This window comes from Propithecus coquereli, unplaced genomic scaffold (assembly GCF_000956105.1).
Source record: "Propithecus coquereli isolate 6110/MARCELLA unplaced genomic scaffold, Pcoq_1.0 Scaffold178, whole genome shotgun sequence".
Classification (NCBI taxonomy): Eukaryota; Metazoa; Chordata; class Mammalia; order Primates; family Indriidae; genus Propithecus; species Propithecus coquereli.
Window position 1 is genome coordinate 4,381,745 of NW_012142523.1, and position 26,797 is coordinate 4,408,541.

At 49.5% G+C, this 26,797-nt stretch overlaps 2 protein-coding genes across 2 annotated transcripts in view; one reads left to right on the forward strand and one right to left on the reverse strand.

Annotated features, from left to right (window-relative positions):
• KIAA0319L (KIAA0319-like ortholog) overlaps positions 1–11,085 on the reverse strand; it is a 107,678-nt gene extending 96,593 nt beyond the window's left edge. Inside the window, exons 1-2 of the mRNA XM_012642215.1 lie at positions 10,893–11,085; positions 8,090–8,259 (exon numbers count right to left, since the gene is read on the reverse strand). Coding sequence (XP_012497669.1) covers positions 8,090–8,231 — 142 coding nt within the window. The 5' untranslated portion in view covers positions 8,232–8,259; positions 10,893–11,085. The remainder of the gene's footprint in view (positions 1–8,089; positions 8,260–10,892) is intronic.
• A 392-nt stretch (positions 11,086–11,477) lies between these two features.
• On the forward strand, positions 11,478–20,566 carry NCDN (neurochondrin). Its single transcript, XM_012642283.1, has 8 exons — positions 11,478–11,564; positions 11,836–11,903; positions 12,905–13,045; positions 14,117–15,085; positions 16,154–16,395; positions 16,963–17,187; positions 17,595–17,737; positions 19,054–20,566. The coding sequence occupies exons 2-8, from the start codon at positions 11,871–11,873 to the stop codon at positions 19,488–19,490; spliced, it is 2,190 nt and encodes a 729-aa protein (XP_012497737.1). The 5' UTR covers positions 11,478–11,564; positions 11,836–11,870; the 3' UTR covers positions 19,491–20,566.
• The last annotated feature ends 6,231 nt before the right edge of the window (positions 20,567–26,797 follow it).

A 26,797-nucleotide genomic window follows, 5' to 3' on the forward strand; every position in this document is an offset into this window, starting at 1 on the left:
AGAATGATTCTCCCTAACATATATATTCCAAAGCGGTGCTATGTCCAGCATTACCTTTAGGTTAATCCAACAAACCTTTATTGCTACCTACTATGTGCTGGATGCTAGGGATGTAACTATGAGCAGACAGACACACAAACAAGTAATCATAGTGGACTTCTGCTCCAAGCCACAAGGGAATAACTGGTACCAGACTCACCACCTGTCACAAACAAATATAAAACTGGACAAGACAATTGTTTTTAGTCAGGAGATAACAGGCAGGGCAAGGCTACAACACTGAGGGAAGGGAAATGTGAAGTGTGCCCCATAATTGCCCAGCTTTCTGTTTTAAGGGACAATTTCCCAACTATGGCATAGAAAGCTGGCACCCAAATAGAACAGAGGGGTCTTAATGAACCCAAGAAGCAGAGATCTGTGTTTGGCTAGAATTTGAGGGGTGAGATATTGGGAGAGGAAGGAGCTATAAAGAAAGGGGGCCCCAGAAGTTCAGTGAGAGGGTGTCCTGCCAGTCTGTGGCTGAGGGGGCACTGTAAAGACACAGAGCAAGGCCACATGATGTTTAGATGGTAGATGCCACAGGGGTGAGAGGGAAACAAACTCACTAGAGGTCAAGTATGCCAGGGGTAGGAGGTAGGAGTGTGTTGGAACTCTGGCCCTGCCAGAGGAAAACACATTAACACCACATACCAGCAGAGATACCAGAAAGTCCTCACCTCAGAAGTAAGGACCACATTCTGGAGCAAGACCTACTCTGAACCTCTCCCCACAAAGTCTAAAACCACACAGTATAACATGGTGGAATCAGAGAGAGATGTGTAGACATTATGAAAACATTAAAGAAGGAGTACAGATCAGGGGTCTCAGGAAGCCTGAGAAAGGAGCTTACGTTTACCTGAGTCGGAATACATCAGGCAGAAAGGTAATGACACATGCAGAGGAATGGAGCCCTCGACGTAGAAACAACAGATGAACAGTGATTTGGATGTGGAGGAGAGAAAGGAGTGGAGAATGACTCAGGGATTTCTACCTCAGAATATGGGTAGAGGCAGTCTTTTCATGGCTACATAGAATAAAATAGGAGAAAGAAGGGTAAAAGATCACAGGTTCAGTTTTGGTATATTAAGTTAGAGGTAGCTTTGAGACATCCAGTTGGAGAGGTGTGACATACAGGTGGCTATGTGGTCTGGAGCTCAGGAACAGTTTTAGACTTGGGAGTAGTGGGCACACGAGTTACAACTGTGGGAATAAATGAGCTTGCCGAGGGAGAACACACAAGAGTGGGACAAGAGAGGGTTGAAACAGAACCCTGAAGAACAAAACATTTAAGGGACAAGCTGAAAAGGGAGTGAGGGAAAAATAATTGGAAAGTCCAGTGCGTCAACTAGAAGAAGAACAAAGCGAAGCATGGTATAACTCAAGGCAAGTGAGGGAAGGGTCTCAAGAAAGCAGTCAAAGGTGTCAAATGCAGCAGAGATATTAAGAAACATAAAAAGTAGATGTGACCAACTAGGAAGACCACTGCTTATCTTGGCAAAAGCCAAGGTTTGGGCAGAAGCGAGACCTCACTGGATTGAAAAGAGGATAGAGGTAGGAGAATGAAATGGTAAACGCGGTCTGCTCTTTCAGAAAGCTTCGCTGACTACAAAGATCAAATTAGGGAAGTGGATACAGATCTCTGAGGTAGGCACCTCAATGAGTTTTTGTTGAATGAGTATGTAATTTAAAAAGTGAACAAATGAATAAACTAAGAAATCTGTACCCTAGTCCTTGTTGGTCTCAAAGGCATTGTGTCTTTTACTGTGTCAATTTGTCTATCTGCAAACTGGCTATTTATTAAGCCCAAGCCAGGTTCCATCTCATCCATGAAGCCTTTCTTGATTTTTCTAACCTTCAATAACCTTCTCTACTATAATCAAAAAGATGAACAATAAAGAGTGTTGGCAAGGATGTGGAAAAACTGGAACTCTCAGACATCACTGGTGGGAATGTAAAATGGTGTAGCTGCTATAGAAAACAGTTTCTCAAAAAGTTAAACCAAGAGTTACCATATGATCCAAAAGATGTGCACACTAATGTTCAGAGAAGCATTATTAATTATAATAAAAAAGTAGAAACAACCCAATGTCCATCAACTAATAAATGGATAAACATAAAACAGAATATTATTCAACCATAAAAAGAAATCAGTACTGATACCTGCTACAACATGGGTGAACCTTGAAAACATGATGCTAAGTGAAATAAGCCAGACACAAAAGGCCACATATGATTACATTTACATGAAATGTCCAGAATAGGCAAATCCACAGAGTTAGAAAGTAGATTAGTGGTTTTTAGGAGCTGGGGTAGTGGGCAACAGGGAGTGACTATTAATGGGTACAGGACTTCTTTCTGGGGGGAGAAAAAAGTTCCAGAATTAGATAGTGGCATACCGTGATTTAAAAAATAAATAACCTCCTCTAATCGCTTACTTCACCCAAATTCTACCCATCTACCTAGGACTATATCTACTGGTTTGTAGCGAATGAAGAGAGTAATTTCATTCGCTTCCTTGAAGACAGCCTCATCAACTTTCTCCTGGACTATTTCATTAGCTTCCTAATGAATACTCTTACCTCTAGCCCTGACCTTCCTCCCCTTTCCATCCTCGTCCCCTCTCCACCATTATCATTCTTCTATACTCCAGCAAAAATTACCTAGAAATTTACCAGTATTACCGTATTATTAATATAGTTTGTTTTGTTTTGTTTTGTTTTTTGATACAGGGTCTTGCTTTGTCACCTGGGCTAGAGTGCAGTGGCATCACCATAGCTCACTAGAATCTCAAACTCCTGGGTTCAAGCAATCACCTGCCTCAGCCTCCTGAGTAGCTGTGACACAGGCACCGTGACACCACAGCCAGCTAATCTTTAAAAATTTTTTTGTAGAGATGAGGTCTCACTATGTTGCTCAGGCTGGTCTCAAACTCCTAGGCTCAAGTGATCCTCCTGCATCAACCTCCCAAAGGGTTAGGATTACAGGCATGAGCCACTGCGCCCAGCCACAGTTTTATGTTTAATACCAGTATTAAAGTATTATAGAGTGTTTGCCTATAAGAGGTGCACAAATCACTGGAGCATGAAAAGAAAATATTAGAACTCTTCATATTTGTTTTTGAGTTAATCCCTTTAAACTGTTTCAGTTAATCCCCTTAAAATTTTGTTTTTGGCATCTCATATATATAAGACATTAACTAGTACAATGTCACTTATCATAATGTATAAATAAATATATATATGGATACAGCCTCAATTTATTTTATGGATTAGAGTACATAATGAAGAAAGTTTATAGACCACCTGCCTAAAAAGATGAAAACTATAGTTTCTTAGCATAGCATATGAGATCCTTTGTGACCTTGTCACCATCTACCTCTTCAGGAGCTGCCATTCCAGCTTTGCTCTTCACACTCTAGCAGTGCTAAACTGCTTGTAGAGTTTCTTCTTTATATCAAGCTGTTTCACACTTTTGTGGCTCTACTCTTGCATTTCTATTATCTGGGAAAACCCTTTGTATCCTTCAAATTCAACCTTCGAACTATGTTCAGGCATCCAGCTTCTCTGGAAAGAATACTTGGGCTCTCCCCCGTCACCTCTGAGCAAAATGCTTCTCTGGTTCTAACAGCACCATGTTCATTGCATCCCTCTATCTTTTCACTTACCACATCATAGTGTTCAAACATTTATTTCTCCAATTAAACTGGAAGTTCTTCTGGGGCAGGGATTGTGTTATATTCATCTTTATTATCCTAGTGCCTAGTCTAGAACCAGACACCTAGTAAGTTCTCAAAAAATAGTTCCAACTTGAATAATTTTTCTCTGTACTCAAAATACTTATTAACTATGTAATCTCCTTTCCAGAAGAAAGGGAACAGCAGTAAAAGTTTTCACAGCCAATTGTTAGCTTTAAGCCTACATTAGCCTCAACAATTTTCCTTATTTGGGGTTTCCAGGGCCAGGTAAGTCCTCACATCCCCCACAAATAAGCACACATAACTCTTCAATGTACACATTCCTTCTTTAGATATGTTAATATATTTGTTATGGTTTTAGTCAAATCTTCTTGGTCTCAAAGGTACCGTGTCTCCTTAAGGTATCTTTGCATACCTCTGCTCTGATTGTGTTGATTTTTTTTTCTAGATCCTAATAGGCTCATGATTGTGTTGATTTTAAAATTTAATTCTCAAAGGACAATTTGCTTATTTACTAATTCATTGGTTTATTCAGTCAACAAATATTTTTATTCTGTATCTACTATGTGCCAAGCCCTTGGTACTTGCTAAAATACCTAGCGTAAGTAAAAGAGGCAAGACCCCTGCTTTCAAGAAGCTGACAACAATCTATTGTAGAAATTCCCAAATTCTTGGGGTCATTTCACATTTGTCTCCAGAAGGGAACCCCTAAGTCCAAAATGCTATTTTTCAAGCCACTTAACAGTAAATTTAAATAGAAAAACAGTGATTCAATGGCCCACAAGGAAAAGACAAAGCATCTTTTATTAGACAAACTGTAATCACTGCTTTCCAGCAGTGGGGCTTCAGCACTGAACTGAAAAGCAGAAATAAAAAAGAAGCCCACTGTGTGTAAGTCAGTGCATGCCTGGGGCGCTACCAAAGATGGGGTAAATGACTAAGCGGTAAACAGGCACACAGGATAACTGGAGAGCTGTCTTATTCTGGTTGTTTTTTTAGGAATAATCTATATAATCCCTGAGCTAAATAACAACAGCAAACAATCAAGAATGTATTTTATCTGAGAAAAACTTTAGAGCTCAGGTAAAAACTGAATAAAATCACGAACAGATACATACTGAGTCAGGCTACCACCAATAGGTTTTTGCTGCTATTATTTTGTTATTTCAGGTAGGAGTTTTTTCCCCCTTATCAAAAAAAGTTATAAAATACACTGAAGAAAAGAGCTAGAAAACACAGAAAAGTACAGTGATAATAATGCCACTGCTCAAAAAACTATATAAACATTCAGTTAGATATCTTGTTTCAAAATGTTTTCTATTACATAATTCTTTTTCTTTTCACAAAATTGACACCATAGTGAATAGGCAGTTGTGTATCTTGCTTTTATCATTTAATATTAGAAGCATTTCCAATGTGCTCATTCTTTTAAAATACGAATCTTAAGGTTAGATAATATTCCACCATGTGAATATGCAAAAATTTCACCACCCTCTTATTCTTTGGGCAGATTACAGCAATGTTTGCAGAATAAAATAAATGAGCGTTGATGAGTACTCTTCTTCATAATTCTCTAAATATATCCTTGAGATAAATTCTTAAGAGGGGGATTAAGTTAAAGGATATGAACTTTTTAGGGCTCCTGATATTTATGCCAAAAAGACCTCTGTTGGCCGGCGCGGTGGCTCACACCTGTAATCCTAGCACTCTGGGAGGCCGAGGCGGGCGGATTGTTTGAGCTCAGGAGTTCGAAACCAACCTGAGCAAGAGCGAGACTCCGTCTCTACTAAAAATAGAAAGAAATTAATTGGACAATTAAAAATATATAGAAAAAATTAGCCAGGCATGGTGGCGCATGCCTGTAGTCCCAGCTACTCAGGAGGCTGAGGCAGGAGGATCGCTTGAGCCCAGGAGTTTGAGGTTGCTGTGAGCTAGGATGACGCCACGGCACTCTAGCCCGGGCAACATAGTGAGACTCTGTCTCCAAAAAAAAAAAAAAAAAAAAAAAGACCTCTGTTGAAACTTCCCAGCACTGTATCAGGGCAACCACATTACCCTTTGGCAGCACAAGATATTTTTACTTTAATCTTCATCAATATGATAGATTAAAAAGGATTTTTCATTTTAATTTGCAGTTCTTTGCTTAGTAATGAGAATGAACATCTTAAATACATTCACTTTAATTTCTTATTTATGGTACTTTCTATGCTCTTTATTTCTCTACCAGGATATTGTATTTTTTTTAAAACTTGACGTGAAAGAGCTCCAATAAATCGAACCATATAACAAATATGTCTGTCATGTGTTTACATGTCCCCTCAGTTTGAGCACACCTGACTCTCAATCTTTAATTTCTGCAGTTAAAGCACCAAACTTTTCTAAAACGAAACTGGTACAATTTAATCCCCACCAGAACCACTCCTAACAACACCTTTGTACTTTTATACTCAATCTGCTCACTGGGGTACTGTATTTAAGCACCAAGCTCAAGGGGTACTAAAGACTTACCCAATGAGCCCAAAATGCTATGTTTAACTAAGTGCTAGACTGGAAAATATAGAAAAATTTGGAATTGCTCCTTCATCCCCTGTTCTTTGAATCCCTCAAATAATAAGCTGCTTATCATGGTTCTGGGTAAAAAAAAATTGTCTTTGGTCCTCCAAAAGATCACTTGTGGAGGGAACACAGGGTAGCAGAAGACAAAAAATACGAGCTCTAGAGTGGATAAACCTGGGTTTAGAATCCTGACATGAATCCTGTCATGTTCTTGCTGTGTGACCTTGGTCAAGTCATTTTGCCCCTCTGGGTCTCAAATTCCTCATCTGTATGATGAGAATAAAATTATCTGTTTTAGAAGTATCATGAAGATTAAATGAAATAAGATATGTAATGTTTATAATTAGGAATTTGGTATGTGGTAGGTACACTTCAAAAAATGTGATTTTCCAGCCAGGTACGGTGGCCCATGCCTGTAATCCTAGCACTCCAGGAGCCCAAGGTGGGAGGATTGCTTGAGCTCAAGAGTTTAAGACCAGCCTGAGCAAGAGCAAGATCCCGTCTCTACTAAAAATAGAAAAAATTAGCGGGGCATGGTGGTATGCAGCTGTAGTCCCAGCTACTCAAGAGGCTGAAGCAGGAGTTTCACTTGAGCCCAGGAGTCTGAGGTTGCAGTGAGCTATGATGACGCCCCTGAACTCTAGCCCGGGCTTATAGAGTAAGAGTCTGTCTCAAAAAAAAAAAAAAAAAATTGTGATTTTTTCTACTCTGATGGTGCTAAAACAATTATTTATTTAATTCAAATGATCTTACGTAAAATGTTGGCCCGATAGTCTGCTGTCCAAGCAAAGCATCATCTGGGTTAAAAACATTTAGGTCAGCTTTCTGTCAACTGTGATTTCCACCACTATAATTATGCAATCATCAACTGCCACTGTAAGACAACAAAAACCCTAAAGTTGATGTTACTGAAATTGCTAAATTCAGTAATTACTTGGGTCTCAAGATTATGACCACCAATTTCTATAAGAAAGCAACAAAAATCTTTGTAATTATAGGAGCAAAAGACTAATTAGTTATCCCAGACAGCAGTCTCTGCAGAAGGCTTTGGTCACTGCCCAGAATGGCAGCATACTCAGAAGTCTTTCTCAAACTGTTTTCTTACACTCCATACTTTGAAAGGAACAATGTTAACAAAAGAACTGAAAGAAAAAAGACAGAAAGAAAGGGTATTCTCCCTTGAAATTTGGCCTTGTTGGTACTGATTCCTGGCAAGAGACTTTACCCTGATGAAGTAATCTCCAGGAGGAATGCATACTTTGTAAAATCTACCAACACAGCCCCTTTCTATGGAAAAAGAAAGGTACACGGTATCCCTGTAAGTGTAGATTCCCTTAGGAAAGGAAAGAATCAAAGTATCATTTACTAAGCAACTAGGCTCAGAGTGCTGTACTACATGCTTTAATTATAATATCCCCCAAATGAAACTATGAGGTAGATATTATCCTTTCTCAAAGACATTAAGTAACTTGCCCAAGGTTTTATAGTCCTTAAGTGGAAACATCCAGCTCCAGGACTCCAATCTCTCCAACTTTGAAACCTTTTGTTTTCAATACAGTTTTGTCAAATCTCAAAATGGTCATGCCAATTCTCCTTTATAAGAAAGAATCCAATTTAAATTTTGGTTCCAAAACAAAAACAAAACAAATAAACACAACAAACTGAGTATCCACCAAAAGAAAGACCATTTCTGTCACTTAGCAGATTGCTTTCCTGCCTCCTAATAGCCCTTAAAATGAACTGAGGGACTCACACAGGGTGCCCTTTTTCAAAGTCGTAAATCTATAAAGAAAATGGTACCTGTTGACAACCACAGAGCACTGAAGCAAAAGCAAGTATAAAACAGGTACAGGCTTCTCAACCACTTCACAGATGTCTGCCCACAATATCTTGATAAAATCCAGGAAGCAGGACTTGGCATGACTCCCAGCCTCTTCTCCATGGCCTTCCAGACAGGCGGAACCAGTACACTAGAAAGACAAAAAGAGAAGAAATTGTACGCCAAGTAATTAATAATTAATTCCTGGAAGTGTGGAATGCTAGAGAATGTGACAGATTAGGGGAAAGAGAAATTTCAAGTCTGTCTTTTACTGCTGATTCCTGCCTATAAATTTTAAATCTGAGCTTTGACATAGCCTATAATTATCAAGATGACAACATGGCAAGGGATGGATATGAAACGAATCCACTAAAAACTGAAAGACTTTATATTCCATTATTTTCTAATCTAACAGTAAATCATCTGTGTGACAGAATGGAAAGAGTACCAGCCTGAAAATAAGATCTGAGTTTCACTTACAGTTCTGCTGCTAACAGCTTTATGACTTTGACCAAACATACTTTCTTATCTACGACAAGAAGAGGTTGGACCTTCAGAAGCAAACTAACCTGAGGGTTATGTCTGGCCCGGTGTTTTTAAAATTTTTAGTAAGATTGTCTTTAGGCAGTGCATGAAACTCTCCAGTTTGGTACTGTCCCCACTCACCACTATTACCTTAAAAATCTATTCAATTTACACCTCAATGTTAACCACCCCCCATCCCTGCACTGTGCTGGCTACCCTAGAACCTAGAGGCTGTATGATTTAGGTCACTTTAGCAGAAAAACAGATTTTCCATGTTCCTTCTCTCTTATACAACTTTGCTATATTGTATAAATTATTATATAAATCTTGGCAACATTATGAGGGTTAATTAAATTCTGAAGAAGCAACTCAAAAATCTTCTGTCCTAACTATGCACCACATCTGGCAAATGATAAAGCTGACAACTCCTAACCCCCACTCCCAGCCAGCAGACAGGGAGATCCGCACTGCCTGGGTTGGATATCAATGCTGACTAACGTCAGAAAACAGACACAGATGCACACACAGCTAAAAATGTGAGGTGCAGCCCACCCAAAAAAAAAAAGGCTTTCACTGTGCCATAAGCATCTGAAAGACTTCATCTTTCTCATTCACTTCCATCCACTACTATTTCTAGCTGTTTTGTATTGTATTTATGGGAGCAGGGGACAGAAAAGAGGTGTGTGGGCCAGAGACATGTTCAAGAGATTATGAAACGCAGCCTAAGTTAGAAAGTATATCCAGCAACTTCTCTAGCCTCCCAAGATGGAATGGGTAAGTATGCATGCGTGTGGTGTGTGTGTGTGTGTGAATCTTACCCAACACATTTCTGCCTACCACAAACGGATTTAAAACTCAAGGTGACTCAACACCTGTCATTAATAGCCTTATAGGTGGGTGAGAGAAGCAGAAAGAAATGAATAGGTTTTGAAAACAGGAGTAATAAACACCATTGGACTAGCAAGCTCATAAGAAGTGCAATGTCTTACAAACCCTGCATTATAAAGCAGCAGAATTACTTTCATTTGTACTCCCAACTGGTCATTCTTCTGAAACCTACAATTGCCCAAGGGCACAAATCACTGCTGGTGTCCAGTTAAAGGCTTGCTGACCAGAGGCCGGAACAACACATCACCAGGATCCAAATAGTTTGTTGTGGAATCAAAGGGTAACAACCCAGGGAGAGAACACACACCCCCACAATACTTGACAAATGAAAATGTAGAAAAGCTTGCAATAGTTCTGGCATTTAGGGCGTTACAAGTACACCCAAAATAAAAGCACTCTGTTACAGCAGCTGTTCAGACAGAGCAGGGGGTAATGTTTACTTAATACTTCAGGTTGATGGGGGATGTATCATAGTTCAGTCTGTCAGCTACATACGTGGAACTCCATTTATGTACACAGCGATAAGATATGTTTGAACAATGACAGAGCACGACTGAAACAGCCTATTCAGCTGGTATGAGTAATCAAGAATAAAGCTCTTTTTAAAAAAGTCTCAGATATTTGGGAAAGTTACAGAACAGACTGCCATGAATAGCTTTGCTTATATTTGCAGACATTGTTTTCCAAATAGCTGGAAAAATGAACAGATTGTTCTGGGAGGTCGTCTTTCCAATTTGTTCCTAGTTTTCAGTCTGTTGTTCACATAAGAAAGCACGGGGAGCGTGGCTAATGCTCTTCACTAACTGCAACTATTGTCAGTTGGGCACAACCACCATGAGATGAGAGAATGCAAAGCTTTCCTTGAACTCCGCCTGATGTTTTCTATTTTGACTTCCTTCACTTCACCTTTGTGCTCACCGCAGCCATCACGGGACCCTCTGTGGGGCATAATTTTCAAAATCCTGAATGAGGTAGGTTTCACATCATAATTTACACATCGTGCTAAACCCCGCCCCCCTTACTCTGCACCAGCTTTCTATTAATATCTTGGTGAGGAGACCAAACACCAGAGACAGCAGCTAAGCGCGAAGCTCTTAGGTCAAGGGTGGAAGGACGACAGCGCCCCAAGCCCGGTCTGTCCGCCTGTCAGGAGATGGAGGGAGCTGCACTACCAGGCCCGGACCGAAAGCAGCGGAGTCCAGCCTGGGACCCAAGCTGCGCACCTGGAAGGCCAGAAGAGGCTGGCTGCCCTGGCCGGCCAGGAGCGCCACCTCCGGGTCCCGACACCCGGCCAGCGCACCCGAGTCCCGCCTGCCCCTCCCCTGAGTTCATGGTCCTCGGCCTGGCAGCCAGCCGCCCCCGGCCACCTACCGGGGCTCAGGGCCACATAGCAAGGCCCCGGCTCTCGGCGGCCTCCGCCTCCTCCTGGTCCATGGGCTCGGGGACCCCAACCTTCGCTCCCCTCACCCGGAGGAGGAGGAAGAGGAAGAAGGTAGTGCGGGTTCCCCACCCGGACAGCTACCTCTCGCCTCAGCCTCCCAGGACAGCGACAGCGGCCGGAAACGCCGCCTCCTCCCACCTCCCGAGGCTCAACCCGGAAACACACTCTTCTGCTAACCAAGACCTCCCGCCCCTCCCCCCGGAAGCGCAATTCCAGCTGCGAGCCCGAGGGGGAGGAGGGGCAGTACTGGGTGGGTAAAACTACGCACAAGAGAAGGAATCTGGGCCCCCGGCCTCTCGCCTCCCGCTCTCCAGAGGCAGTCTGCACCTTGCCTGCTTTGCACGAACCCCAAGCCCCAGACTCGGGCAGTACCCACAAGCAAGATGGCGTCAACAGCGGCACCCCCTACGGCTTAGCGCCCAGACATGCCATTGGCCAGAGCCCGGAGTGAAGCGGCCGCGGATTGGCCGAGAGCATTGCGGGGGTGGGGGTGGAGCTGCAGTAGCCCGGAGCACGGAGTGGGCAACGCGGCGTGAGCAGCGGCTCCAGGCTCCCGGAGCATCGCGCTCGGAGAAGACTTCGCCGCTCGGGGCCGCAGCCTGGTGAGCTCAGCCCCCTTCAGGCCCTCCCCTGCATCCCAGCCGGGGACTCTCCGAGCCGGCGCTGATCGATGCCGACACACCCCGGGGACCCTATCGCGACTCCATCGTGCCATATCGCGACATCATCGCGCCCTGTCGAGACTCCATTTTGTCACAACCCTTTTCAATATATATCTTTTTTTTTTTAATTTGCTCTGTCATCTTTGGGGGCTGTCTCCCATGTTGTGATTTTGCCGTGATCTCTCCGTGACATCACCGCGCCATCGTGAAGTGTGATCTCATCGCCGCCCTGTCGTGACTTCATCAATGTCGTGTTGTGACCTGGCTGCGGCGGGACAGGTGGTGACCGCCAGGAACCCTCCTTCCCTTCTCATCTCCCCATCTCAGCAGCCCCGCTTCGATTATCCGGCTTTTGGATTCTCCGTTGTCCTGGAAACTCTCCGGGACCCCTTCTTGCTTCTCCAGCCCCTGCTGGCATCCACAGGCTGGTAGCGGGACGGGGAGAGTGAGGAGAGGGGATGCAAAGGGTTAATTTTGCTGCTGCTGCTGCTGCTGCTGCTGCTGCTGTTGTTGCTGTTGCTGCTGTTGCTGCTGCTGCTGCTGCTGCTGCTGCTGCTGTTGTTGCTGTTGCTGCTGTTGCTGCTGCTGCTGCTGCTGCTGTTGCTGCTGCTGTTGCTGCTGCAGCCTCTGCCTGAGGGAGGGAAGGTAGAGGAGGCAAGGAGCCTGCGGGGGCGACTGAGAGCCCTGGCTGGAGGGTTGGGGTCCCCAGAGGGGCCTCCAAGCCTTCCCTCCTGAGCACCTTGTATTCTCACTTCTGCTGAAGCTCATCTCCTGCCTCTGAAGAAGGGAGGGGAAAGGAAGCCTAGGATGTCCTTTTCCCCTATGTCAGCCTGAGTCCGGATAATCGAACTTCACCCCTGTATGTCTCCATTCCTCCCTGTCTGTCCTCACCACTCACTCCCTCTGTGCCTTGGTGGAGGAAGATAAAACCTGGACTCTGGTGCTAGGGCACAGCCAAGCAGTGAAGCCAGCCCCCTCCCACCCCCAGGAGACTGGTGAGGAGAGCTGTCCAGCTGAACAGCAGGGTGCATGGTCCTTTCCCGCTTTCTGGAGGTGACCTTGGACCAGGGTCCCTTCTTCATCTCTAAGGATTTGCAGGTCCAGCCCCTTAAAGGGGCTCCCCCAAGGGAAGTCAGTCCTGAGGAGCCCCCGCTCCAAGTCCTCTCCTCCCCTCCCTCTGTACTAATCCCTCCCCCACTCCCTCCATCCTCCAGTCTCACCCCCACCCCACCCCCGTTCCTCCTCTGCAGAGAGATGCTCAGTCCCTCTTGTGTTCACAGTTGGGCAAGGCGGGCATCATGGCCTCGGATTGTGAGCCAGCTCTGAACCAGGCAGAGAGCCGAAACCCCACCCTGGAGCGCTACCTGGGAGCCCTCCGTGAGGCCAAGAATGACAGCGAGCAGTTTGCAGCCCTGCTGCTAGTAAGGAACTGGCTGGAAATTGAGAGGTGGGAAGGGCTGGGTGGTTGGGCCCCCAAGGAATGGGGTCAGTGAGTCCCCAAGGATAAGTAGGTTTTGCTGGCATCTCTGAAGGCACCAAAGAAGACCCAAGACTCCTACCTTTGTGCTCTTTTTTGCTCCCCTGAGAACGAGGGTAAATAAGGCTGTGGCACCAAGAGCCTTGGTGGAGGCTGCCTGGGTCTGCTTTCTGGGCATCCCAGAGCAGATGGGAGCTGACTCATAGGGTAACAGCAGCAGGTAGTAACTAGTGCAGAGTACTTGAGGGCTGGGGATGATTGTTCTGGGCCTGGAGAGAGTAACAGGACTGGAAGTGGCTGGGGAGGGGTCCGAGGGATGGCCAGGATGGCAGTAGGTAGATTAAGGTAAGGGAGCAGGTTCAGGGCTTAGCCCTGTTGGAGGAAGCCAAGCTGGGGACAGCAGAGCAGGAGCTGCAGTGCTAGGAAGGGGGGGTTGGTGTGTGGGGGGTGAAGGGAGGAGGGAGTACAGCCGCTGCTTGTTTGCCATGGCAACAGGGAGAAGGCTCTGGAGTCAAGGGCTCACACTGCAGCAGAGGAGGTGTTTAGGTGAAATGTAAGGGGAAATGTTTTGACAGGCAGAGCGGCAAGACACAGGAGCCATTTCCCCTGAGAAGGTGGCAGAAATGGATCAGGGACTTCTCTGGAGGGAGCAATTAGGGAAGGACGTAAATCCTTGAGGGATTTTAAACATTGAGTGCTAAGCCCCTTCCAACCCAGGTTGTGGGCATCTAGATTAGACATCAGGAAGAACTGCCCAACTGGCCATGTGATGACATCCCCAAATAAGTAGTTGAGGAGGACTAGATCTCCCTTCCACAGGACAGCAGATGAGAGGGATCCCAGAGGTCACACCTATCTGTCTCCAAGGAGAAGGAAGTTGCTAGATGAAATGACCACAGAGTGAGTCGAGTTGCATAACCTAATCCTGCTAGTCCTCAATGCCCCAGGGTGCAGGAAAGGAACAGTCTTTGCCACTTCTTCCTTTCATCCTGCTGATAGCACATACCCCCTATAGGTGACCAAGGCAGTCAAAGCAGGTGACATAGATGCCAAAACTCGGCGGCGGATCTTCGATGCCGTCGGCTTCACCTTCCCCAATCGTCTCTTGACCACCAAGGAGGCACCAGATGGCTGCCCTGACCATGTTCTCCGTGCCCTGGGTGTGGCCCTGCTGGCCTGCTTCTGCAGTGACCCTGAACTGGCCGCCCATCCCCAGGTCCTGAACAAGATTCCCATCCTTAGCACCTTCCTCACAGCCCGGGGGGACCCGGACGATGCTGCCCGCCGCTCCATGATTGATGACGCCTACCAGTGCCTGACGGCTGTGGCAGGCACACCCCGAGGGCCCCGGCACCTCATTGCTGGTGGCACTGTATCTGCCCTGTGTCAGGCATACCTGGGGCATGGCTATGGCTTTGACCAGGCTCTGGCACTCCTGGTGGGGCTGCTGGCTGCTGCCGAGACACAGTGCTGGAAGGAGGCAGAGCCCGACCTGCTGGCTGTGTTGCGGGGCCTCAGCGAGGATTTCCAGAAAGCCGAGGATGCCAGCAAGTTTGAGCTCTGCCAGCTGCTGCCCCTGTTTCTGCCCCCAACAACCGTGCCCCCTGAATGCCTCCGGGATCTGCAGGCCGGGCTGGCACGCATCCTGGGGAGCAAGCTGAGCTCCTGGCAGCGCAACCCTGCGCTGAAGCTGGCAGCCCGCCTGGCGCACGCCTGCGGCTCCGACTGGATCCCTGCGGGCAGCTCCGGGAGCAAGTTCCTGGCCCTGCTGGTGAATCTGGCGTGCGTGGAGGTGCGGCTGGCACTGGAAGAGACAGGCACGGAGGTGAAAGAGGATGTAGTGACCGCCTGCTATGCCCTCATGGAGTTGGGGATCCAGGAGTGCACCCGCTGTGAGCAGTCACTGCTTAAGGAGCCACAGAAGGTGCAGCTCGTGAGCGTCATGAAGGAGGCCATTGGGGCTGTCATCCACTACCTGCTGCAGGTAAGGCTGTAGTGACCCACAAAGGGAGCCCAGGGTTGGAGGGGGCCAGTGCAGGGGCCGGAAGGCAAGGGAAAGGGGTATAATGGGGAGAGACAAAGCCGCATATACACACGCTGATACTGTAGCAAGCACACCAGGGAGTAGTGTGCGGGGGAGCCTCCCTCCCTGTCCCTCCCTCCCTGAGCCTCCACACAAGCACCAGAACCACACACCATATGTGCACTCACATCACAGTACACACACACACACAACACAGTAACCTCCCACTCACACAATGCTCCCCGATACACACACTACACGCCACACATCTCTCCCCAACACACGCTCACAAAATCAAAGCAGTCTGTTCTGCTCACTCTATAGCATTGTTTTACATGAGTGCACGCACACACACACCCAAACTTGTCACGGTGCAAGGAAAAGGAGCAGGGCTGGCTGCCTAGTTTCTGGCCTCCATAGATGTCCAGCTAAATCTATCTGACTTCCTTCGCTATGTCCCCTCGTCCCTCCCCATCTGAGAATCCAGCTATCCTGTTCCACAGGGATTCGGTCATGACTCTGGTCTCTTTAGTGGCCTGCTCCTGCCACTGAACTTGCCAGCCATATATCCCATGCACCATGCTAAGCTCTTGTCTTCTTCTCAGAATTAGCCCAAAAGGGAGCATCCCCCCACTCCCATCACTGGAGGCATTTACACGGTAGCCAGGACCCTGCCCTCCCACCCCAGGTCAGAGCTGCTGTAGATGGAGTGTTTACTGTGAGTTTCCTCTAGGCTTGAGATACTTGAGAGGTAGGGAGATAGGGGGATTCAACGAGTGCAGGGGCATGTCCGAGATCCAGTTCTCTGGGCTGCACTGAGAGCCTGGCCTGCTCTGCACCAGGCCTTTGTTGGGTATGTCCCTACCTTGTGCCAGGTGCTAGGTATACAGGTAGAATACGGCTTCTTGCCTGCCTTTAAAGGGCTCAGAATTCCCTTCTAGCTGTGCTATTCCTAGGCTGGCTGGTGGCTGGCCAGGCAGGGAAGGGTCTCTGGCCCTGCTCCATCTCAAGGGGGTCCTGTGGCAACAGGTGGGGCCGGAGAAGCAGAAGGAGCCCTTTGTGTTTGCCTCGGTGCGGATCCTGGGCGCCTGGCTAGCCGAGGAGACCTCATCCTTGCGTAAGGAGGTGTGCCAGCTGCTGCCCTTCCTCGTCCGCTATGCCAAGACCCTCTACGAGGAAGCGGAGGAGGCCAATGACCTTTCCCAGCAGGTGGCCACCCTGGCCATCTCCCCCACCACCCCAGGGCCCACCTGGCCAGGAGATGCTCTCCGGTGAGTTTGTAGTTACAGTCTGTCCCATAGACCATTCTCAAGAACAGTATAACACGTGGACACCCCTTCCCCCAAAACTGGGCTGTGCCAGGCTTCCTGGTCGGACCATGAGATTTCCCTCAGGGTTATTTCTGTTTGTTTTCGGGGGCTTGTTCCCACAGGACTCCTCAGCTGCCAAGTGTCACTTGCCAACCCCAGAGTTTTCAATTAAAAGAGAACTTATACTTACTGAGCATCTACTACAAGCCAGGTATTTTGCTATACCCTGTACTAAAATGATCTTGTTTGGCCCACACAGCAAATCTGACATAAGTCTCATCCACATTTAAAAGATGAGGAAACTGAGGCTCACAAGGTTAAAGCGACTTGCCCAGAGTCACTACATGGCAGAGCCCAAGTTTGGTCCTGGGTCTGTGTGGCACTCACGCTTGTGCTTTTTCCGTGAAACCTACGAGACGGGTCCTTCTCCCCGCCTGTCATTTCTCTTAGGCAGGGTGCCCTCAAAAGGGAATCTGTGCACCTCATCTCTCCCAAGCCCACACACGTGTGTCCCTTCCACACCCCCAGGCTCCTTCTGCCCGGCTGGTGCCACCTGACTGTCGAAGATGGGCCCCGGGAGATCCTGATCAAGGAAGGGGCCCCCTCGCTCCTGTGCAAGTATTTCCTGCAGCAGTGGGAGCTCACATCCCCTGGCCATGACACCTCAGTGCTGCCCGACAGCGTGGAGATCGGCCTGCAGACCTGCTGCCACATCTTCCTCAACCTTGTGGTCACCGCACCAGGGTTGATCAAGTGAGGGGCTCGGGAGAGGCTGGCGGGGAGGCCAGAGGAGGGAAAGGGGGCACCCAATTGCCTTGACTCTCGATCTCCTAGTTTACTCCCCTGTGTTTGTGGGTTTGTGTTAGTATTAGAGTGAAAGGGTCTCAGAGTAGACAAAGCCAGCCCCCCACAAGGATGTGGTGTGTCTGGAAGCCCCAGGTACCACGTCAGCATGTATACCTGCTCCAGCCATAACCCAGTTTCTGCTCCCCAGATGCCGTGGTTGGGGTCCAAAGTTAACTCTTCACCCTGTGCCTAATTTCTTGCCAAACCCTGGCCAGGCGAAGCTGGCAACCCCGGATCCCAGGTTTTCCAAAGGGCTTGGCGTGGCTCTACTAACCGCCCACCTGCCTCCATCTCTCCCTCTGTTTCCTCCCCAGGCGTGATGCCTGCTTCACATCTCTCATGAACACCCTGATGACGTCGCTGCCCGCGCTAGTGCAGCAGCAGGGAAGGCTGCTTCTGGCTGCCAACGTGGCCACCCTGGGCCTCCTCATGGCCCGACTTCTTAGCACCTCTCCAGGTAAGCCCTGGGGCCCCAGTGCTCATGGGTGAGGGCGGAAGGCCTGGGTGGACCTGCTGTATCCTTGGCAAAAGTTACCATTTTCAAAAAATGGTTTTGCACAATTTTCTAATCAAGAGGAAATCTTCGCAGTACATCTCCACTCCCACCTTTCTTCCCAAAATGATAACATTCTCTTTCTTCTGAAGACTTTTAAGGCAAGGTCTGGTGGGTGTTAAGTACAGACCTGCTCAGAGGCACAGGCATAGGCACCTGGGATTCCTGGCAGCCCAAGGAATCTGAATCCAGTGTTTTCAAGGTGGAGCCACCCCCAGCCTTGAGTCAGAAACCTGACTTCTCTCCATTGATGTTTTTCTCTGCTCAACACTTCGCCTCCCTCAGTGACAGGCTTCAGCACTCGGTGCCCCTCTGTGCACACCTTCCCCCGACCCCTGCCTCACCCTGGCTGTAAGCAGGGGGAGGGGCACCCCCCTCCAGCCCCTGGCAGCCCTCTGTGTCTCCCACTTTGGCCGTGGGTGTCTGCTTGGGTCCCTCTGTCCCTGCCTGTTCCCTCTGCCCCATCTGTCAGGTTGGAGGAGCTGAGCAGATGCCTGGGAACAGAGTGTAACGTGCCCGTCCCCTCAGCTGCCTGTTCCCTGTGTGGGGATCCCAGCAGGGTACCTAGCAGTGGGAAGGGAGCATGTTCCTGTGGACCAAGAGCCCCCTCTGCACTCTCAGTCCCAGCCTACATCTCCACAGCCCCCACTGTCACAGTCCCAGTGCTGGCTCACCCACAAATGCCTCCAGGTTAGGCTAACAGCCTACTGGAGCGCACCTGCAGTGTCGGGGTGAACCCCTGCATGGCAGGTAAGCAGAAGCCAGGTCACTTGCTCACGTTCCCCTTTGGCACCCTCTTTGGGCCCAAGAATCAAACTGGTGCAGCCTCCTTAGCCTGCGGAAGAGCACCGGGCCCTGCAGCTGCCGGGGCAGTACCGTGAGAACCCCGGGGAGGGCAGTCTCCCCCTCCTGACCACGTGGCTCAGGCCACCCCCCCATATCTATAGAGGTGTTGGTGGTTGAGTGTACCAAGATTATTGCTTTTGATTCTCACAACGAATTTCTAAGATTGACACTATTGGCCCCATTTTACAAATGAAGAAACTGAGACCCCAAAAAAGTTAATTATCCAAGGTCACACAGTAAGTAAGTGTCAAAGGTGGGGTTTGAGCCCAGGCCACGTTTCAGCCTCGAGTGTGTCCAGGCAGAAGGGGAAGGTGGGGCTCTGGCACAGCAGCCAGCCCATCCGGTTCATGCCCTGTTCCCTCCGTGCCTTCCAGCTCTGCAGGGAACGCCAGCGTCCCGAGGGTTCTTCGCAGCTGCCATCCTCTTCCTATCGCAGTCCCACGTGGCGCGGGCCACACCTGGCTCAGACCAGGCAGTGCTGGCCCTGTCCCCCGACTACGAGGGCATCTGGGCCGACCTGCAGGAGCTCTGGTTCCTGGGCATGCAGGCCTTCACAGGCTGCGTGCCACTCCTGCCCTGGCTAGCCCCCGCCGCCCTGCGCTCCCGCTGGCCGCAGGAGCTGCTCCAGCTGCTAAGCAGCGTCAGCCCCAATTCCGTCAAGCCCGAGATGGTGGCCGCCTATCAGGGTGTCCTGGTGGAGTTGGCGCGGGCCAATCGGCTGTGCCGGGAGGCCATGAGGCTGCAAGCGGGCGAGGAGACGGCCAGCCACTACCGCATGGCCGCCTTGGAGCAGTGCCTGTCAGAGCCCTGAGGGGTGTCCGCTGGGGACAGACCCAGGGGCGGGCAGCGAGGGAAGGAGGGAGGAGGCATCTTCCCTGAAGCCCCCAAATTGGACCCCCCTCCCTAGACTTCCCCCCCAAACACCCCAGCTTTCTGGCTTTTCCGAGGACAAGGGCATAGTGCCCACCCCTCATGTGTAAGGAACTGCGTTCCGTCCCCCAGGCCCCCATGGGGGCAGGGATTGGCTTGGAAATCAACGTGGTTGTCCCCGCCAGGCCGGGGAAGGTTGGAGCAGCCCCCAGGGAGGGGGGTACTAGGTGTCATTGTGCCCATGTCTGGCTCCCCCGCAGGAGGGACGCCCCAGGGTAGGACAGGGCTGGCAGGAACTGACTGCCTTGGCCCATGTGCCCTGCCGGCCAGGGCGTGGGCTCCCATAAGCTGTGGTGACCTCTCTGGCCTCCCAGGTCCACGTCTTTCAAATTGGCCCTTTAGCTCTTGCCCTTGGTCCCCTTGGGCAGAGAGCAGGCTCAGGCCACTGACATCGCAGTTCTTCCTATCAACTTCAGTGACCCAGGGTCTGAACTGCCCCATCCTTCCAGGGCAGCCTGGGGCAGACAGGCCTGGTGGGGGCTGTGGAAACCTCCTTCCACCAAAACTTCTTTGAGGGGACCCAGGAGTCCTTGGACCTGGGTCTCTAAGCCTTTGTGTCGTGTTGCAGCAGAGTGACAATAGGGGTTGGGGGGCTATTTATTTCACCTGTCCTTATCCTTGCTTGGACACCTGAGCATCTGATCCCTGTCACCCTGGTGCCACCTGGCCTGGCTGGAGCCAGGAACAGGAGGGACACTTCCCTAAAATCCGCATGTTTCCCCAGTGATTGCACCCCACTGCCACCGTGGTGCCTGGCTTTAACTCCCTCCCTTGCTATGAATCCTCTCTGCAGAGAGACGCGACTGGCGGCTCCAGCAGGGACTACCTTTCCCAGGGTACTCCCCCCACACCTGATCCCTTGCTTCCCTCCCCCGCTTCCCCCAGTGCGTTCTGTGATCGCCAAGTTCAAAGCTGTGCACATGTGGACACTCAATAAATGTTCATTGGTGACGAGAAGCCTCCTGCGTGATCTGCCCCACACCTGCTCTCCCTTCCAGGCCCCGTCAGCTCACGACTACCATTTGCTAAACACACACCCTGCTAAGCACACTTCACAAGTGTTACCTCATTCCGCCCTCCCAATAATCCTCTGAAGAAGGCGCTATCATTCCGATTTTACAGATGAAGAAACTTAGTCATGGATAAGTGACTTGTTCAAGGTGTTGCAGTTCGTAGGTGCCAGAGCCAGGACTCCACACAGGCCATTGACTCCCCAGCCCACACTTCTTATTGGTACAGCGGGTTACCAAACTCAGACATTAACATGGCCAGGCCTGGTGGGGGCTCTGGTGCTCTTGGGTACAGATGAAGCACTGTGCCCCCTTCTGTGTCACTGAGTTGCCAAGTAGCACTGCTACATCCTAGAATTTTTTAAAGGAGTCAGAAATACTTTTTAATGTGAAACCCAAGTTTTGAATGTTGGTAAACTATTTTTCTTAATTAAATACTAACTCAATGAAACATGCAGGCCGACTGTAACTCCCAGGTTGCCAGCTTTTGGGGAGAGGCCTGAGAGCTTCAGCAGGAAATGAGCCAAGCACCCACTGCCTCACCAGGCCTGAGCCAAAGCTGTCAGGTTGGACCCAGACCGGCCCCAGGCCCACACCCTCTGCAGACTCCCACCTAAGCCCTCAAACCTACAAGCATCCACTGAGCATGTCTTATGCCCACCTGTGGTTGGCTATGCATAGACAGAGAGGGATATTTATTTACCAGATGTACTGAAAGCCCTCTTAGCATGGGTACTCCAGGGTAAATATGAAAAGACATAGACCCTGCACTCAAAGCAGCTTAAAATCTAGTGGGGAGACACACAAGGCAACTTAGATGTGTAAGCAATAGCTTCTATGGAGGCCCGAACAAAGTGCAGCTGGAGCGTGAGAGTCCCTCAGCCTGGCTGAGTAAGTCCAGGAAAACTCACAGCAGCTATTTGCTCTGAGATCCGAGGGTGAGGGGGGCTTGCCAGGCAGACAAGCAGAGGAATAGAGGTATGCAAGCACGAGAACTGCCAATGGTTTATTACTGCCACAATGTGGAGTGTGAAGTGGTAAGTGGTGAAAAATGAGGCTGGACCGGCAGGCGCGGACCAGATCCCAGTGTGCTGTGCTCAGAGGCTTAGATAGGGGGTCACGCTGAGAGATCAGACTGCAGATTTCTGAGTAGATTGAATGTGATTCAGTTTGCATTTTGGGGAGATGACGGGGCTGCAAGAGGGATGATAGGCAGGGAGCTTAGGGAGGAAGTGATAAGTCTGTACTCAGCCAGTGGCAATGAAGATGGGGAAGATACAGGTAGGAGTTAGTTAATAGGACTTGGCCATTAATGGGAAGTGAAGAGGGATAAAGAAGAGGGGAGGAAGAGCCCAGGGTGACCCCCAGATTCCTGATCTGGGCCCCTGAGAGTATTAAGGAGCCATTCACTGTCATGCTGAGCACTGGGAGAGAAACGGGTGTGTGGAAAATACAAGCTCAGTTCTAGGAATGGTGAATTTGTGCTGCTTGCGGAATAGCCAAGGGCAGCTACTTTCTACGGTCTGGGGCTCAGAGAGAGGTCTGGGCAAGTGACAGATCTGGAAGTTGTCAGCATAGGGAGTCCTTAAAGCCATGGGAGTGACTGAGATCATCTGGGGAAAGTTGAAAAGGGAAGGGAAGGGTCCCAAAGCAAGTGATAACCACTCATGGTCCCTGCTGTCAAGGTGCCCTCCCTCCTGCAGGAGGGGTTTCGAACCCTGAGAAGCTCCGTGATACAAGGCAGACCAAGTTCTGTATTTTAATGAGGTACGGCCAGAGAGTTCTGGGCTCTGGCGTGCGGAATGGGCAGGGCTAACTTGCTGGGACCAAGCCTCCTGTGGGTTAATTCAACTGAGGGGAAAAGGGAGACCTGAGCTGCAGTTGTGAGCTCTAACCACAAGGTGGCACCTTGGCATCTCCTTGTGCCACATTTCTCCACTTGCAAACACTCAGCCAGGCCCAGAGCAGGACGATGTCAAAGGCTGAGAGGACGAGGGTGGCTGTGTCAACAATAAAGGAGGCAGATCTGAGTTTTTTCTTAACATAAGTCCAAATGCAAGCTCACTTTTTTTTTTTTTGAGACAGAGTCTCGCTCTGTCGCCCCAGGTAGAGTGCAGGGGCATCATCATAGTTCACTGCAACCTCAAACCCCTGGGCTCAAGCGATCCTCCTGCCTCAGCCTCCTGAGTAGCTGGGACTATAGGCACACCCTACCACGCCCAGCTAATTTTTCTATTTTTAGTAGAGACAGGGTCTCCCTCTTCCTCAGGCTGGTCTTGAACTCCTGACCTCAAGTAATCTTCCTGCCTTAGCCTCCCAGAGTTCTAGGATTACAGGTGTGAGCCACCACGCCCAGCCAACAAGCTCACTTTTTGAAAAGAGAGGGAAAAGAACAATATGCCAAGTATGCCAACTGGGAGTCCATGTATGTTCGAGCATGCACACCAATGCATCAATGTATGTCCTATGTTCCTATGTGCACCTGTGTTTCCCATGAATATCTCTGTGCATGTTGTGTGCCCCATGTTCCCAGGGGTGTCTTCATACCTCAGAAAGTGAGGAGTCCCTTGGCCCTGAAAGAGAAGGATCCTGAGTCTGAAACCATGGGACTCTGAAATTTTGGGGGGCCCCAAAGCAGCAAGTGACCATGGAGGAAACATCCTCTCCCCAGTAGTCATAAGCAAAATCACTCATTTATCACACGATCTCCTCAGATTATACCTGGGTTCTACTTCTAGCTAGCCAGGGTCATGTTCACATAGAGCCTTCCCAAAGGATCTTGATAGGCTGAGGAATTCATAAAGTCATCCATTGATTCATTTATCACTTACAGTATTTAATAAGCATTCATGGACCACCTGCCATGCACCAAGCCCAGTGCTGGGCACATTTTCTGTTTCTCCTTTAATCTCGTGAAGTAGTTCATGAAACAGGAAAGGAAAGTTAATCACAACTGCAAGGGGTCTGGAATGCTAGTTAGAGTGTTTGAAATTTTTTCCTGAGGATGGGCCATGGAGAGTCCCAGGAGAGTTGTCAGTAGGGAAGTAACATGGTCCAGTCTCTCTTGTTGCTAGAGTCGCATCGGAAGAAATGAATAAACTCAGGAGACCAGTTAGAGGGAAACACCAGACAGTGGTTCTCAAACTTTAGTGTGATTCTGAGTCACCTTAAGGACACTGAAACACAGATTGCTGGGTTCCAACCCCAGAGTTACTGATTCAGGAAGTCTGAGGTGGAGTCCAAAAATTATGACTTCTAGCAAGTTCCAAGATGTTGTTGGTGATGCTGACCCAGGGACTACACTTTAAGAACCACTGGAGTATGACAAAGAGTAAGGTAGTTTAAGGTGCTGACAGAGAGGTGCCATGCGCCTTCTGGGATACCCGCCTCAAGTCTCCTGCACATACTCCCATGAATGGATGTTTAAGGATCAGAAGTGGCAACACTCCATGAGGATTAGCTTGTGGGTATGAAGGAAGTGTCCCAGACTCTTCTGGGATGACCAGCAAATTTTGAACTTGAGGATGGTAGTGTCATTTACGGAACTATAGAACACAGTAGGAGAACAGGTTGGGGTTGGTAGTGGAGAAGGAGGAGATGTTGAATTCAGTTTGGGACTTGGAAAATTTCAGATGGCTACAACAAGCTATCTGGAGAACATATCCGGCTGGAAGTTGTGTCTATGGGTCTGGATCTCTAGTGAGAGACACACAGACTAGAGAGAACACGTTTGGGCGATAACAGTGGACAGGTAGGCATTAAAGACCTGAGAGGGGGTGAGCTTACTCATGAAGAGTGTGGACAGGAAGAAAAGGCAGAAGCTTCCACTCTGAGAATGAATAACTGACATTAAGGTGGGTGAAAAGAGAGGAGACAGAAAAGGAGACAGAAATGGTCAGAGTAGGGGGAGAATGAGGCAAGAAGGAGGTATCTCAAGCTGCAGGGTAGTTGGGTGAGGAAACCCAAGAAAGCCACCAGACAAGCAGCGCATCCGGTCACCCGAGCCTTACTTAGCCTGCTGGAGAGAGCAGGTGGCTCCTCAGAGCTGGGCACAGGCATCATTCCCCTGGACTTCTTGCAAAGGGGTCCACCAATTTGCATGCCATGCACTGACACCTGTCCTGTGGCTGAGGCTGAGGGTGGGAGGAAGAAGGTGTCTCCGCAGACTCACATACCCACATATGTAGACACACACACAAACATACTCCTGACCTCTGACCTGTCCTAGGCAGGAAGGTTGCAGAGCTGCCCAATTCTGCCTCATCCACCACCCTCACTGGAGTTCCAGCCTCTGGAAAGTTCTTAGCGAGGAATCCTTACTGCTAGTCTCCTTTTCCCACAGCCCCCCAGGCTGAGATACCCAGGCTTGGGCTCTGCCCCCACTATGTGCCTTTTGGGACACCCAGTTGGAATCATACATTCCATGGATTAATGTTATCACTGTCACCTCCCCTTCTATTCTGTCTCAATATTTTTACCTTTACCTTCTATACCTCACTAAAAAGGGACCTAAGAAAATAACTAGCCCCCCTGCCCTTTCCACTTTTTTGTTGTTGTTAAAGTTGCAGAAACTGAGATCAGAGATGAAAAAAGACTTGCCCAGGATCACACAGTCACTCACAGGACTAAATTCTAGGCCCCCGAGTCTGAGACAATACAGAACAGTGATTCTGAGCATGGGGAGAGACCAGTCGCAGACTACCCCAGCTCTGCCACTCAACTAGCGGCTTGACCTTGGGCAAGTCATTTAACATCTCTGTGCCTTACTCCTCCCCTGAGAATGGGGGTGATACGGGTATCCATCACATTGGGCCATTGTGAGGGTCGAATAACTCAATACTCATAAAGCACTTTGCTCAGAGGCTGGCACAGTCTGTAATAAGTGTTTGCTGTGATTATTTCCACCATGCCCTGGTCTGTGCTACTTGGTTTTTTAAACATCTTCCTTCTGCTTTCTTGATTGCCATTCTCCTTAGCATTTGCCTGTTTTTAATCCCTGTCTCTGCTTCTCAGGAGGGGAGGGTTGAGTTTTGGAGAAAAAAAGAGAGAATGACATAGATGCAGGAACATGCTTGACAGCTAGCCAGTGCCTGCCATGGTAACACACAAACACATAGCACATTAGTGTAACAATCACACCCCTCCGCGTGAGTCAGTTACACACAGATTCACTCCACAGGCCCTGGACGTCAAAGGCCCACACTTAATCAGCCCAGGTCCCTCTGGCTTCAGAAACATCTTGGCCCCTTCCCAGGTGGAGCTCATGCCCAATCCCCCTCCCACCACCACTGTCTGGCCAGTTGGTGTCTTCGACTTCCTCAGACCCTGGCTTGGCCTTGGGGGTTACCAGCCCGGGAAGCCTGAGTGAAGTGGGCACCTTCAGAAAGGTTTTGATCCATAACCATTCAGGAGAGACTGTGACGGACCCCCTACATGCACGCACACTGACTCGTGTGCACATGAGCCGATGGGCTCGAGTCTGCAGCTCACAAACTTCTTCCACATTCACGATTGCCCACCTCATCCAAAGTCCGGTGATGTGGTTAGAGAAAAGACAGAGACCCATTTTACAGACAAAGAAGCTGAGGCCAGAGAAGAGTAGTGCTTTGCTCAAAGGTAAGAATGCGATAGGGCCGAGAAAACGTAGGGCCCCCAAGTCCCAGCCTCGAATCCGTCTGTTTCACCGCAGCTGCGAATTGCGAGCTGCTGCGAGCCCAGAAGGCGACTCAGATCAACGCGGGTTTAATTCACGCCCCGCTACCCACCCCACCCAGGCCGGCCAAAGCCACGCCTCCCCCTTTGGTGGCCGCTGGGGAAAAGGGAGAGAATGGCCATAGCTTGTCTCTTTAATGCGCGCCCCCGGGGCCCGGCGCGCCCCCGCCACTATAACTGGAGTGCATGGAGCAGGCTGCGCTCAGAGGGAGAAGGGCGGGCGCTGGGCACCCGTTGACCGACTTTTCCAAGTGCGATCCGCACCCGTCCGTCCCGCCTCCATGGACCCGCCCGGGGACGCCCCCCGCTGAGGACCCCACGCTCGCTGGGATCCCGGCTGGGTTGCACCGGCTGCTGCGCCGTGACCCCCGCGGGCTGTGCCGGCTCCCCGCGCCTTTCCCGCAGCGCTCGCCGTCGGGCGAAGGCTCGGCCGCCGCCACGCCTCGCGCCCAGCGCCACCCGCCCC